Source organism: Brachyhypopomus gauderio, chromosome 1 (genome assembly GCF_052324685.1).
Source record: "Brachyhypopomus gauderio isolate BG-103 chromosome 1, BGAUD_0.2, whole genome shotgun sequence".
Taxonomy (NCBI): domain Eukaryota; kingdom Metazoa; phylum Chordata; class Actinopteri; order Gymnotiformes; family Hypopomidae; genus Brachyhypopomus; species Brachyhypopomus gauderio.
In genome coordinates this window covers 9,439,743-9,454,794 of record NC_135211.1, presented here as the reverse complement: position 1 = coordinate 9,454,794, position 15,052 = coordinate 9,439,743, and the positions used below count along the sequence as shown (strand labels likewise).

Genomic DNA, 15,052 nt, shown 5'->3' with positions numbered 1-15,052 from the left:
CGAGTATTATACCATTAAATCAGAATGAGTGATGTCTTACAACACACTGCCGTTTTATTAGCAATCTATTTTCCCGATCCATTTCCACAGAGGTATACATCATGTCTGATGCAGGGTTATCTACAAGAGATTACTGTAAATGAGTGATTAACACATCATTACCACCTACCATCCACAGATGCCATACATGTACTGCATACCCATTTGGCATGCCATTAGAAAAATGCACTTAGTGGTGATCGCATTATATGTGTGTTAAATGCATGGCAGCTGAGGCCTACACCCCAGAGTACTGGAATTCCTTGGTGTGCTCGGCATATCTGAGCGGTCTGGGGCGACTGCTGTCCCTGGCACCAGACCACGATGAGTGGAGACGGGCCAAGCCAGACAAATGTTAGTGGAGAGGGATTTCAGTGCTGGACACTGGTGCGATGAATAGCTTCCCACAGCTGTGCACAGCAGTGTTCCGGATCTGTTCCTCCAGCCCGTTTAGAAGCGCGCAGATAGTGGTCGAGACGGGAGGTCCCAAAATGAAATGCGTGGAAAACAAACGGCGTCAGGCTCGTAGGAGATCATCGTAACTTAAGAACCACGTCAGGAATCAGCAGAATGGCTGCGGTGCTGAGCCGTGGTGTAACTACTGGGGAGACTGGGGGGCATTCACGCAACGACTGGTACTTTCCATCAGGGCTTCTGCCAGGCATCTATATTTGACGAATGAACCCTTCACCTCCAACAGTGTGCCTCACCGTAGGGCCTAAACACACACTGCTTTCACACCCTCATGTTCATTCATGCTGCTCTCATTCACAATGTGTCTCATTCACACTAGACGATTCTTAAACCGATCTTTCAAACAGATTTTTTATTATGATATTTTAATTAATATGTTTAATAGAGCATTTTATCATTGTTATAAAATATTTATATTGCATAGTAAAGGGAAAATCATATTTGGCCAGTAGCTTGTTAGCTAAATATATTTACTGAAATTCCAAATAGGTAGTCTATAAGAAATGTTTTCTGAATTTTTATGTATTCTTTTAAAATATTTTTATGTGGAGTACTGGTGAGATCTGCTGTGAAGATCTGCACATAAATCCCCCCTTCCAAATGATAATGGATAATTGTGTGGTAGCTCAAATCAATCAAGAGTCATGCCCTAACCATCTCTTTCTCTCATGGTTCAGCATGCTAGAGATTTCCGCCTTTGCAAACAGCAAAAGTGTTTGATATATATTTATAAACTATAAATTTAACGGTTAAATTATGTAAAAACATATGTTAATGTGAATAATAAAAAAGAAAAAAGAATAATAAAAAAGGTTGCACAGATGTTATAAACTGATTCATTTTAAATGCTTAAATGCTTGTTATGTTTATATTGGTTGAAGGTAGTGCCCTTTGATGGACTGGCTCCAGATTTGGTTCCAACTCCTCCAGAGTTTACAAGATTAATGAATGAATATTAACATTAAAATATAAAGAAAATGTAATTATCAGTTTATTATCAATTATCCTCATATTATCAGTCATCAGCTGACCCATAGTATACCCATTGTAATTACTTTTTATTATTAATTTTAGCATTCTATGAAAACCATGATTGATTGGATAAATAACATTTCTTCAACATAATTCATTAAAAGCTGTTAAAAGTAATAACACACCCAAGTCTTGACTGTTTCAGAGCTTTAATTGGTAACATTTACGCCAGTGTTACAGGAAAGACACCAACAGGCTGAAGGTAGTAAATACCAAATACAAGTTTCCCACTACGCTACTACGTCATAGAGCAGAATAAATTATACCATGAGAATGTACACATACATGCTGAACAGAAATGGAAGAAAACACAGGGAGAAGGAGTGAGCGGTTTCAGAGTTTAGGGGCTCACAACAGGGCTGGCGATGTTGAGTAATACACTTTAGAATATCCAAATATTTATTAATGTTTGTATTAGCCAAAGTTTGTTCTACACTAGAAGCACTTTACTTGGTATACACATGCTTAGGTCAGTGCAGATCTTGTAAGCCTGTTTCTTAAGTTAAGCCCAAAGGAGGTTTGATTGTGATTACCCCGGTAGCATGGCGGATTACTGTGCTCCCCTGCAAACTCATTGGTCCAATAGAAAGCCGAGTCATGACTTTCTGATGAGTCATCACTCCTTTAGCATGAAAAGTCTGTATCATCTAAATTCTATTCACATATTTGTTTCAAGAAGAATAATCTGAGCGGTTTTCAACAAGGAGACAATACTCCATCTGTGGTCAATGGTGGTCAAATGTCAAAAATATGTTTCACAATTTTTTGGGAATTGAATTTTGATCTTAACAGGAACCAAAGATAATACACTCCTGTGTGTTCTAGTAGTGAATAATACATATCAATTAAAAGCAAAGGAAGAGAAACCAGGAAACACAAAAAGGAAAAGAAATACATTATAAGACAGATCCCTTATTTCATCTACCACTGAACATCATCTTTGTTTTAGTATAAAACATACTCTTTATAAACAAACAATAAACAATCTGGTCTACTGTACAATTCCATTTATAAGCAACTAAACTGACTGTGTTGCAGTGTGAACTAATAGGGCTACACAAAGATTGAAAATTCACAATTTTTTTAAAAGAATTTTGTACATGTGGATAAATGCAGGGGATTATCAGTTGAAGGAGAGTATGGATGTATGGAGGTCAGACAAACAGCACAAAAGAGGCAGAGTACTTGCCCCATGAGAGATGAAAAGAGAAAGAAAGAAAGAAAGAAAGAAAGAAAGAAAGAAAAAGAAAAAAACAGAGTTATGAGTGAGAGGTTGATGTTGTGTTACATGTGTCCCTTATCTGTTGTAAGGATTATTTGATTTGCCAAAATGCATGTGAATGCCACAGCCAGCTCTAATCTTCCCAGGGAGGGTAGGGGGTGATGGGAGTGCTTATAGGGTAGGGGGTGATGGGAGTGTTTTTAGGGTAGGGAGTGATGGAAGTGCTTATAGGGTAGGGGATTATGGGAGTGCTTATAAGGTAGGGGTGATGGGAGTGTTCATAAGGTGGAGGGTGAAGGGAGTGTTTATAGGGTAGGGGTGATTTGAGTGTTTATAGGGTAGGGGTGATGGGAGTGTTTATAGGGTATGGGGTGATGGGAGTGTTTATTGGGTGGGGGTGATGGGAGTGTTTATAGGGTAGGGGGTGATGGGAGTGTTTATAGGGTAGGGGTGATGGGAGTGTTTATAGGGTAGGGGTGATGGGAGTGTTTATAGGGTAGGGGGTGATGGGAGTGTTTATAGGGTAGGGGGTGATGGGAGTGTTTATAGGGTAGGGGGTGATAGGAGTGTTTATAGGGGAGGAGATTGTGGGAGTGTTTATAGGGTAGGGGTGATGGGAGTGTTTATAGGGTAGGGGTGATGGGAGTGTTTATAGGGTAGGGGGTGATGGGAGTGTTTATAGGGTAGGGGGTGATAGGAGTGTTTATAGGGGAGGAGATTGTGGGAGTGTTTATAGGGTAGGGGTGATGGGAGTGTTTATAGGGTAGGGGGTGATGGGAGTGTTTATAGGGGAGGAGATTGTGGGAGTGTTTATAGGATAGGGGGTGATGGGAGTGTTTATAGGGTAGGGGGTGATGGGAGTGCTCCCTGGCTGTGTCAGTATTCCACTTATAACAGGTTTGTGAGAGACACAATGTTTACCATTGATTTAAATCAAACTGCGATTTAACTTTAAGGCAGAATTTAGGGGATTGTGGACTTTGGTCTTCTTCTGCAACTAATAAACTAAAATGCACAATTTTCTCCTGTCCTCTTGCATTTTACCTGCTGGATGGCTAAGAACAGTGAGTAGTGATGGGAGGTTTGGGTGCTGGGTACAGAGAGGCATCTGTCTGCTCAGAGGAAGGTGATCTCCGTGAAACACCCCTAGCCAGATGTTTCACAGAGTGGCCAAGTTGGTACGGAATGTCAAGCGAAATATGAAAGTACAGAAGGTCGAATTGTTCAGGAACACAGTAGCCCAGGGATCCAGGAACGTGGAAAGAACATGGGCCACGTGTTTCGCAGCACACACACACACACACACACACACACACACACACACACACACACACACACACACATACACACACACACACACACACACACACACACACACACACACACGTGCACCCGCGCGCACAGACACACACACACACACACACACACACTGCTAGCAAGCGCTTCACATTAAGACTTCACATTCAAAGTGGGAGAGCAAGGAAATAATGCTACAGGTGTATTAAGAGAGCAAAGGAAATACAATAATCATAATTACAACAACTATGGAGCAGATAATTATAAGAACAATATCAATAGAAAAAAAACATTATCATTAACAATTTTAGCTCATTGAACTCATAGACAATTATATACAGCAAGGTGGGAATACAGCTGGAATTGGCTCCGAAGAGGTTGGAATTCTTGCTGATCACAGCAGTCATGGAAGTGCCTGTGGCCATTTGCTCTGTGCTCTCCAAGAGGAAATGAGGAAGAGGAGGAGCACAAGGGGCAGTGTGCCCGTGTGGAGAAGCATGGAGGTAACATCTCAGAGGGGCGTTCACTCATATAGCAGGACCCGCAGAGGGTGAAGCACTGCCTCCGCACACACACATGCACACGCGTGATGGAGGATTCGAACTGGTACTGGATATACCTGTGCATGGGTGGAGTGTGAGAGTGTGTGTGTGTGTGAGCTGCTAGGGTGGGGGCAGTTGTCAGTAGGCCTGTCCTGTCTCCACCTGTAGCAGCCCCAAAACAGCGGAGTGGTCGGCCAGCTTCATCCGCCTCTGGGTGGACAGGCTCACGTTCTTAGCCAGGTAGTCCACTGCACCTGCGTATTACACACACACACACACGCACACACGCACACACACACACACACACACACACACACACACACACACACACACACACACACAGTTGAGTAGGGAGTAGTCACAGTTCTCAATGTACATGACACAACTGCACAAATGCTACTAAATATACTGTATACTGTATGCACTGCCTTCATCGGTATAACAATTTGTGCTGTGTGAATGAATGAATAACGAATGAATAAAACCACAAAACTGCACATGTAGTTTTGTTCTGAGTCTATTCCTAGTGATGATCCTAGTCCTGAGTAGAAAGTCAAGGTGTCATGAAGTATGTGTGTGTGTGTGTGTGGTGTGTGTGTGTGTGTGTGTGTGTGTGTGTGTGTGTGTGCGTGTGTGTGTGTCACTCTTTATTACTCTTGGCATCTCAGATTTCATGCCTCATACACTCTTCATCCCCACCCTCTTTTTCCTCATCAAGCTCCTCTCATTCATCCTGCAGTCATTAAGAAGCCTGCGTCACTCAATCTCTCTGATTATAAACCTGACACCCGCCCGTCAGCTCAACCCCATCAGGCCCTGCTCCTTCATACTGATCCAACCATAACTCCTGTACACACACACACACACACACACACACACACACACACACACACATGCGCACACACGCGCACACACACACACACACACACACACACACACACACACACACACACACACACACACACACACACACACACACTGTTGCACATCACTGAGGAGTGCTGCTGTTTGCCCTCATAACAACATCAGCCACTGATTATGCTAATTTAATCAATCAGTCCTTTCCTGCCCTGCAGCATGTGTCCATGTGCGTGTGTGAGAGACGGGAGAAAGGTGGTTAAGAGGACAGGGTTCCCTCGGGGCGCCAGGCCTGCCTTTGAAGTGGCCCTGTGCCCACTTGCCCAGTGCGGCAGAGCTGGGTGTGACTAACCAGGAGGCCCTGGGCCACAGGCGAGCTCTTTATCAGGAGCATGTGTCTGCTCTGGGGGCCACAGGGGTCTCATCGGGGGTGGGGGTGGTGGTGGGGGGTGGTGGTGCTTACACACCGGTTGTCCGGAACTCACCACCTTGACTGTCGCCAAAGGAGGCAATCTGATTTCATGTTGGCCTAAACCAGTGATGGCCTTCATCAGGTGAAAGGTCACCAAATTAAAACCCTTTGCTGACTGATTCACCCAAGAAGAATAACCACATGTGAAAGGTGATGCACAGAAACTCTCTCTACACATACGCCCTGCTTATGACACAGAGTAATACAAACTCAGGCTATAGGATAGTGCTAATACCTGTATTGTTGGAGAATGTCTAAATGTTTGCTGTAAATGTTTCTAAGGCAACTCTTCACAGTATAAACACTATAAATAAATATTTGCTGGGTGATAGCCACAATTAACAGTGATTAATAAAGGATCTATCTACAAGCAATTTTTGGCATCCAAGTCAGGTTAAACCTCTAATCTCTAATTTGCCAAATCAAATCAAACTTGCATTAACACATTCCCCATTTCCCTAACACATTTACTTTTTCAAAAGCACACAAAGTAATGTGGTTAGAGCTGGACTTACTCTGGCCGTACTGGCTGTACTGGTAACCAGCAGCAACAGGGTCCACGCTGTAACTGGTGGCGCTGTAGGTGGGTGGGCAGTAGGACTGGGACGAGGCCAGGCTGTCGGCGCTCTTGATGGGATCGGACCGCTGGCTGCAGCTGGCTGAGATGGGGTTGGTGGTGTCAAGGCCGCCGTGCAGGGGGGAGATGGAGAAGTCGTGCTGAGGCTGGGAGGGCACAGCGCTGGGGTTACTCAGTATACTCATCACCTGCAGAGCGTGGAGAGAGAGAGGAGGAGAGTAAGAGAGAGAAGCGCTGGGGTTACTCAGTATACTCATCACCTGCAGAGCGTGGAGAGAGAGAGGAGGAGAGTAAGAGAGAGAAGCGCTGGGGTTACTCAGTATACTCATCACCTGCAGAGGGTGGAGAGAGAGAGGAGGAGAGTAAGAGAGAGAAGCGCTGGGGTTACTCAGTATACTCATCACCTGCAGAGCGTGGAGAGAGAGAGGAGGAGAGTAAGAGAGAGAAGCGCTGGGGTTACTCAGTATACTCATCACCTGCAGAGCATGGAGAGAGAGAGGAGGAGAGTAAGAGAGAGAAGCGCTGGGGTTACTCAGTATACTCATCACCTGCAGAGGGTGGAGAGAGAGAGGAGGAGAGTAAGAGAGAGAAGCGCTGGGGTTACTCAGTATACTCATCACCTGCAGAGGGTGGAGAGAGAGAGGAGGAGAGTAAGAGAGAGAAGGAGGGAGCAAGAGATGGAGAGAGAGAGGAGAGTGAGAGATAGAGAGAGAAGATTAAACAGACAGAAAGGGATGAAGAGATGAAGAAAGAGATGGTTAGGTCATAACTTTTTATTGATTTGAGTGACCTGATCATTTGGTCAGAGCCAGGAATAAACTGGACCTCATGACAGAGATTATTCTTCCTCTGTATTCAGAGTCCTCTTAGTGTTCAGTGAGAGAGAGAGAGAGAGAGAGAGAGAGAGAGAGAGAGAGAGAGAGAGAGAGAGAGAGAGAGAGAGAGAGAGAGAAAGAGAGAGCCAAGTGAGTCGAAAAGAGTGCCAGCCAGACAGCATGACCAGTGAGGACTTCTGGACTGACTAAGAGGGCCTGAGGGAGGAGAGGAGAGAGAATGAGTGGAAGAAGAGAAGGTGTAGGCCAGGCCCCTCACTCCCCATCAGTGGTGTGAGCCAGCCCCCTGTCCCAAGGGCTCCAGTAGAACACGCACTGAGGGAGACCCTAATCATGCCTGTCAGGCCTCCCCTGAGCCCAGCACTCATGAATAACAATCAGGCAGGAGTGTGAGCGCAGGCCCAGACCTGTGTAACCACCACGCGCCGCTCCGGACCCGACCTAGGCCAAAGCGCTTTACATAACCCATCACCACACAAACCCGCCTCAGCTCAGTTTCCCATTCATCCTGCTTTGTTCGATGAATAATTTGAACGTGATGAGAACAGGGATGCTTCACATTAACTCCCTGAACTTCACTGACTTTGCAGGGTCATTTATTTAATGAACTTTATCAAATCTGTCATATATCACTGAATGTTGAAAGTGGGTAAGAGATGTTCCAATGCTGAAAATCCACAGTGTATGATGTATGGGTGAGTAGTATGATGGAGGTGGGTACTGAGGTCAAATGATGCCAGATGCGGGAGAGGAAGCACTGAAATGTGGGTAAAATGTTCAGGTAGGCCAATAACACTGGAACTGTTCTACAAACAAGACAATAAATCTTTAACGTGCATTACACATCTGAGCATTTTTTAGCATTTTATGGGACTGGAATCCTGGGACGTGAGGTGTAGTGAGGGAGAGAGAGAGCTCAGGAAGGCAGGAAGAGGCACAAGATAGAGGCACGGAATCTCACACCATCCCCTCGGACTTTCTCTCCCCACATCAGGTTTGCGTTGTGTCTTGCTACGCTATGTTGGCCTTTGACCTCAATGGCTGCTAAACCAATTAGTGCATCACGATGCTCGTTAAACACACACTCACGCAGACCCAACCTGTATGCACTTCTCACCGCCACACACTGCCCTCGTTCAGCCCGGTCCGAGTTAGTTTAACCGCAGATCTCCACACTGACTATGCCATGCAAAATAGCCTGGAGGACGGAAAAAACATAGTGCCTGAGTGCCTTTGTGGTGGTGCATGCAGACGGCCCTGAGACACAGCAGGCCTGCACCACAGCAGATGGAATCACATTGTGATTAACGCAGTCACGTTGTGATTTGACAACTGCTTCTCCCAGGAAATGTGAAGCACTTGAGGAACATCAGAAACATAAAGCTGGTTAGCCACTTCCTCATATTAATTCTATCAGTGTGGAGGCCCCCTCAGCTCCTTCCTGACTCATCCACTCTCAGACACACACACACACACACACACGCACACACACACATGCACGCACACACACTCACAAACACACACGCGCACACACACGCACACACACACACACACACACACACAACACACACACACACACACACACACACACACACACACACACACACACACACACACTCGCAGAGTCCACATGTGACATGGATCCATAAGCTGGAGCTTCATGGCCCCTGCCTTAACTGCTCCACATATGATGTGCCCATATGGATTAGAGATTCATACATTTCCTGATTAAAATGGAGTAGTGAGTGGAAGAGCTCAAGTAGCCCTTGTAGCACTGCAACAATGGCCAAGAATGGAGGACCTTGGGGGTGGGGAAGTAGGTGAGGGTAGAGGAAGAAGCGAGGGTGTGGGAGGTGGTGAGGGTGGGGGAGGAGGTGAGGGTGTGGGAGGAGGTGAGGGTGGAGGAGGAGGTGAGGGTGTGGGAGGTGGTGAGGGTGGAGGAGGTGGTGAGGGTGTGGGAGTGTTGGGGGTGGTGAGGGTGGAGGAGGTGGTGAGGGTGTGGGAGGTGGTGAGGGTGGAGGAGGTGGTGAGGGTGTGGGAGGTGGTGAGGGTGGAGGAGGTGGTGAGGGTGGAGGAGGTGGTGAGGGTGTGGGAGTGTTGGGGGTGGTGAGGGTGGAGGAGGTGGTGAGGGTGTGGGAGGTGGTGAGGGTGGAGGAGGTGGTGAGGGTGGAGGAGGTGGTGAGGGTGTGGGAGGTGGTGAGGGTGGAGGAGGTGGTGAGGGTGTGGGAGTGTTGGGGGTGGTGAGGTGGTGAGGGTGGAGGAGGTGGTGAGGGTGTGGGAGTGTTGGGGGTGGTGAGGTGGTGAGGGTGGAGGAGGTGGTGAGGGTGTGGGAGTGTTGGGGGTGGTGAGGGTGGAGGAGGTGGTGAGGGTGTGGGAGGTGGTGAGGGTGGAGGAGGAGGTGAGGGTGTGGGAGTGTTGGGGGTGGTGAGGGTGGAGGAGGAGGTGAGGGTGTGGGAGTGTTGGGGGTGGTGAGGGTGGAGGAGGTGGTGAGGGTGTGGGAGGTGGTGAGGGTGTGGGAGGTGGTGAGGGTGGAGGAGGTGGTGAGGGTGTGGGAGTGTTGGGGGTGGTGAGGGTGTGGGAGGTGGTGAGGGTGGAGGAGGTGGTGAGGGTGTGGGAGGTGGTGAGGGTGGAGGAGGTGGTGAGGGTGGAGGAGGTGGTGAGGGTGTGGGAGGTGGTGAGGGTGGAGGAGGTGGTGAGGGTGTGGGAGGTGGTGAGGGTGGAGGAGGTGGTGAGGGTGTGGGAGTGTTGGGGGTGGTGAGGGTGGAGGAGGAGGTGAGGGTGGAGGAGGTGGTGAGGGTGTGGGAGGTGGTGAGGGTGGAGGAGGTGGTGAGGGTGTGGGAGTGTTGGGGGTGGTGAGGGTGGAGGAGGAGGTGAGGGTGTGGGAGTGTTGGGGGTGGTGAGGGTGGAGGAGGAGGTGAGGGTGTGGGAGTGTTGGGGGTGGTGAGGGTGGAGGAGGAGGTGAGGGTGTGGGAGTGTTGGGGGTGGTGAGGGTGGAGGAAGAGGTGAGGGTGTGGGAGTGTTGGGGGTGGTGAGGCTGACTTGTCGGGGGTCCAGGGGACAGCAGCTTGAGGGATGGGACAGATTTAGTCATCAGTTAATTGAAGCTTGATTACACTTCTTCCTCTTTTCATATGCACATTAAATTAAAAAGTGGTAGACAATCAAGAGCCCATGCCTCTATCAGCACTTCTAATTATAATGCAAAGATTTCTCTTGGAGTTCCTCAACAGGAGGTGGAAAAATAAGCTCCTTCAGAGAGAGAGAGAGAGTGACCAGGACTTTTGTAGCTTCACTGAGCGAGCTTTTGGTACACAGATAGTATAAAATGCCATAATTTCAATTCTGAAACCCTTTAACAACATGTCATTAATGATTTCTTATTCCAAATTATGACAGCAGGTTTTAATATGGCATGTATTAATGAATGAAAGAATTTTACCTTCTCAATGCACAGAAACATGGAAAAAGGCTCTTGGTCAAGTTCATTCTGTGCCCTTAGTAATACTCAGGAAGTCAATACTTATTTTTGAGACCTGTCCTAAGGGCAATTTGCACTTCAGATTCACTTTTCTGTCTGCTGTGAAACTGCAGAACATTCTTTGGAAGGTAGCAAGTGTTTGGGAGAGAAGGGGAGTTGGTTTAACCTTGGCATACCTTGGTCAAAAACACATAACTGCTGAACTCTTGCTGCAGGCGGGAGATTAGACCCTTAAACTGAGCTGAGATCCTATTACAAATCTGCTCACCTACCGGGACGCTAGTGTAGCTAAATGAACAAAAATCAATAGCATTCCCACTCTTAATCTGATATGAGCGTCAAGCGTAATCTGAAATATCTCCCAGCTGGAGTGGGAAAACACGCTCCTCATCCTGCCGGCAGCTATCGCTACCCTGACACTGATAAAAGCCACGCAGCGCAGACGACAGATGAGCCCCGTTCGTCGAGATAGTCCTCAGCAGGGCTGAGCAGCTCCTGGCTCGTCTGTCTTTTTCTCCGCTCCTCTCTCTCTCTTTCTCCTCTCCCTCCCTCTCTCTATCCGTCTCCATCGTCTGTAGCGTTCCTCATTTCGTTGCTTGACTCTGCATGTGCTGTGTGGAGCAGAGATAACCAGCGCCAGGACTCCAGTGTTGAAAGGACAGCACCTCAGGGCATCCCTGCCTCTCGCCTGGCTTGCTCCCAATAGACTGCTCAATAAATAGTAATAATAGTTAAAAAAAAAAAAAAAAAAAACCTAATTAATTCTCATAACTTCTGAGACCGTCCAGCCTCCGGCTCCCCAAATGCAGAACTGCAAATTGATACAATGTGCATCCTTTCAGATAAACAAACAGTTCATTCGTAGCGCACATAAGCATTTCTTTCATAGCCTCCTAATTCCCCTAACAGTCATATTATACATGTTTTTGTGCGCTTCCATGTTTGACGAGCGGCTCAGTACCAGAATACAGCCTGATGGCTGACAGTGTGAAAAGGAATCTGTTCAACATGGATGAGAAGGTTTCGAGAGGCAATTTTACCACAAGGCGAATGCTAAGTCTTTGTTACGAGTCTGAATACCCGCTAGGCTACATTTTTCCCAACCGAAGGTGAAGGAACATTGGTGGCTTCTCAAAACAGCTACTTTAAAAGCAAAGTTGAAAGTGAAACATTGAGAACATCCCAAAATGTAAAGTCACAAGGCCTTGAAACGTAACCACAAACTGCACAAAACTCCTAAGGAACAGTGACGAAAATTAGAACTCACATAAACACACAACACATAAAACGGCTTTGTGAGAGTATGGAAAGTACAATACCCAAATGCAATAAAACGTAAAAAATATGATAAGGGATGTGAAGTGGGGGAGGGGAGGCAGGAGGAAGACATGCAGTGAGTGGATGTGCAGCTGGAGGGGGTACTGGCGTGGGTGGAAAGCACAAAGCCTTCTGCAGGACTGAGTTAGCCTCAGGGCCTGCCTGCCTGCAGAGAAGATAGCAGAGACCTTAGTTCCCAATACCAGTCTGTGTGCCAAAACATGCACACACACACACACACACACACACACACACACACACACACACACACACACACACACACACACACACACACACACACACACACACACACACACACACACACACACACACACACACACACACCCTTCTAATCTGGCCCACAGTGGATTAAGGAGACCTTGTCACTGCTAGCTCCCCCGTCTGCCTGTGCCCTCCGGTGGTACCTTCAAGTTTAGCGCGGGTCAGAGAGGCAAACCGCAGAGAATGTGCCCTCTGAGTGTGTGTGAGCTGGTGAAAGTGTTTGTGTGTGTGTGTGTGTGTGTGTGTGTGTGTGTGTGTGTGTGTGTGTGTGTGTGCATTTTGTGTGTGAATTATCGAAGAGGAGCAGAATAACATCTCACACCCTCACTGATCTGATAGACTGATACCCGCTTAGCTGGAAATTGCAAAATACTTTTTTTCATAGTTCATATCTCAGGCCATAGTGGGTTGATGTTATAAAAGGGAGTCCTGAGGGGATGATTACTGTCAGGTGGGTGGGGGTTATTATGCTCATTTAATTCCATTCATTTATAAACCTGGACAACCAAAGCTCATCCTTCACAGTTGAGCTTTTTGTTAAAACAATGTATTCAGAATGCAAGACATATTTATATATTATATATTAACAACTAATTCTATCTGATAATGTGAGTTCTGTTAAATGTTACAAATATATCACACCAGTCAAGCCACAACATATTGGCTCTGTCCTGACATCGTCCATTTATCAACTGGTGATCAGGCATTTTGTTAGAAATCTGGACTCCCCTCCACCCCAATGTGGGCTGGCTGTCGTGGCCCAGCCCCCCATCTGAGGAGACAAAATGACTATTTAAAAATAACAGTGGTCGCATAAATTTGATTAGGGGGCTTTTGGTCATGGTGGAAGGCAAGTGCAGGCAATTAGCCAGGCGGGAACATGGAGCCAAGCCGGCTGGTGGCACAGAGCAGATGACGGGGCCGTGCCGGGTGTCACCGCTTTAATTGGCTGCAGCACATTAATCAAAAGTGAAAAGAAGCTTCCGTCTAGGGAAGAGAAATGGAGAGAGGTAGGATAGGTGGATAAAGGAATAGGGGTGTGGGAGGAGGGGGTGGTAGAGATGCAGAGGGAGAGAAGGACAGAAGGATGGGCCAATAGAGATGGAGAGAACAGAAGTAGAGAGAGGAGATAGAGAGAGCATGAGAGAGAGAGAATGCGAGGGAGACAGAGGTAGGGAGAAACGAAGTAATGAAATAGACACTGACCTGGGAGGTGCTGAAGGGATGAAGAGGAGGTGTGATAATTGCGTTCAATTAGGACTCTGATTGGCACTGACAGAATCTGGGCACTGACAAGCCCTGCACAGATGAGAGCGATTAGCAGGCACTGGAACAAGCCGTCACTCCTCCCAGCCTGATAACTGCATGAATCGGAGCACATATGGCTCCCCCTGAGCAGGGCTGTCTCTAGCTCTCTCCATCCTCCAACAGCCTCCTCCCAGCTCCACCAGTCCAATCTCCTACACTAACAAATGCTGAGGAACACAGGTAACCAAATCCCCATCACACTGTCCCCTTCAGTAATGGATCTCCACATCATTTTGCTCCTGTATCGATTAACTGCTGCCTACAGTTAACATACAAGGTCAAAGGCTGTGTCCCGGAACTGACAGAGCCCGCACAGGTTTGATCAAGGTGCAGTTCTTGTTTCCTTTCTTGGGGTGAGTGAGGAGGCAGCAGGGGTTACTAGCTGAGCTGCAGGAGCGCGAGAGGTTAACATGTCTGATAACGCAGTGCCACCATGAAACACGTGTGGGCCACAGTGCACTATTCTCTGCTAGTGAAACGCTTGAGTGGCTATGGGAAGGATTCACCACCTCACCTCAATGAAGTGCACCCACTCATATGTGCGCACACACACACACACACACACACACGCCTGCATGCACACACAGTATGCACACAACTTTTTCTTTGCACCAGTGCCTCAGCCAAATTAAACGGCACATTTTCTGATTCCAGACTAGTTTGTAAGCAATCAGGAGACAGAGAATAGGGTTGAGAGGGCTACAGCATGTGAGCTGGGGTGAGCTGGAGTCAGGGGTGTGTTTGTTGAAAACAGCAGGGGAGCATCCCAATGAAAAATGTCAGGTCAAATTGTTCTTGACAGTCCTAATATCTGCGCCTCATAGCAATAATTACATGTAAATAAATAGTGAAATAGCTCTCAGCTGGGGGCGGAGAGCAGAAGGCTGCCTCCATGAGCCAACCAGCTGGGTGCCTAACTAACACACACACACACATGCCCACACACACACGCCCACACACACACACACACACACACACACACACACACACACACACACACACACACACACACACACACACACACTTTTTTACACACAGAGAGGAAGAGAGAGAAGAGGGGAAGAGAGAGAAAAGAGCATAAGAACTTTGAGATATGATGATAAAATACCCAGTTTATACAATCAAATACAATTGGCTAATCTTTGTCTTGAACCTAGCACCTTATAATAGAATAGTAATATCAACCTTAAAATGGCCTTGTATCCTAATAGACCCTGTTAAATGTTACAGCCCCTTTAAGGAGAGCTATTTACCAGAATACATATTAGATATCACAGAAAGCTAGAATTAATCTGTGGGTATATTGCTCAGCTTTGTTTCTC

General features: G+C 47.1%; 1 protein-coding gene across 2 annotated transcripts in view; it reads right to left on the bottom strand.

Annotated features, from left to right (window-relative positions):
* Positions 1-1,707: 1,707 nt before the first annotated feature.
* Positions 1,708-15,052, bottom strand: part of pax7a (paired box 7a) — a 50,517-nt gene continuing 37,172 nt past the window's right edge. For both annotated transcript variants that reach the window (XM_076986049.1, XM_076986129.1), the window contains exons 8-9: positions 6,451-6,700; positions 1,708-4,859 (exon numbers count right to left, since the gene is read on the bottom strand). In XM_076986049.1, the coding sequence (XP_076842164.1) occupies positions 4,744-4,859; positions 6,451-6,700 (366 nt within the window). In that variant the 3' untranslated portion in view covers positions 1,708-4,743. The remainder of the gene's footprint in view (positions 4,860-6,450; positions 6,701-15,052) is intronic.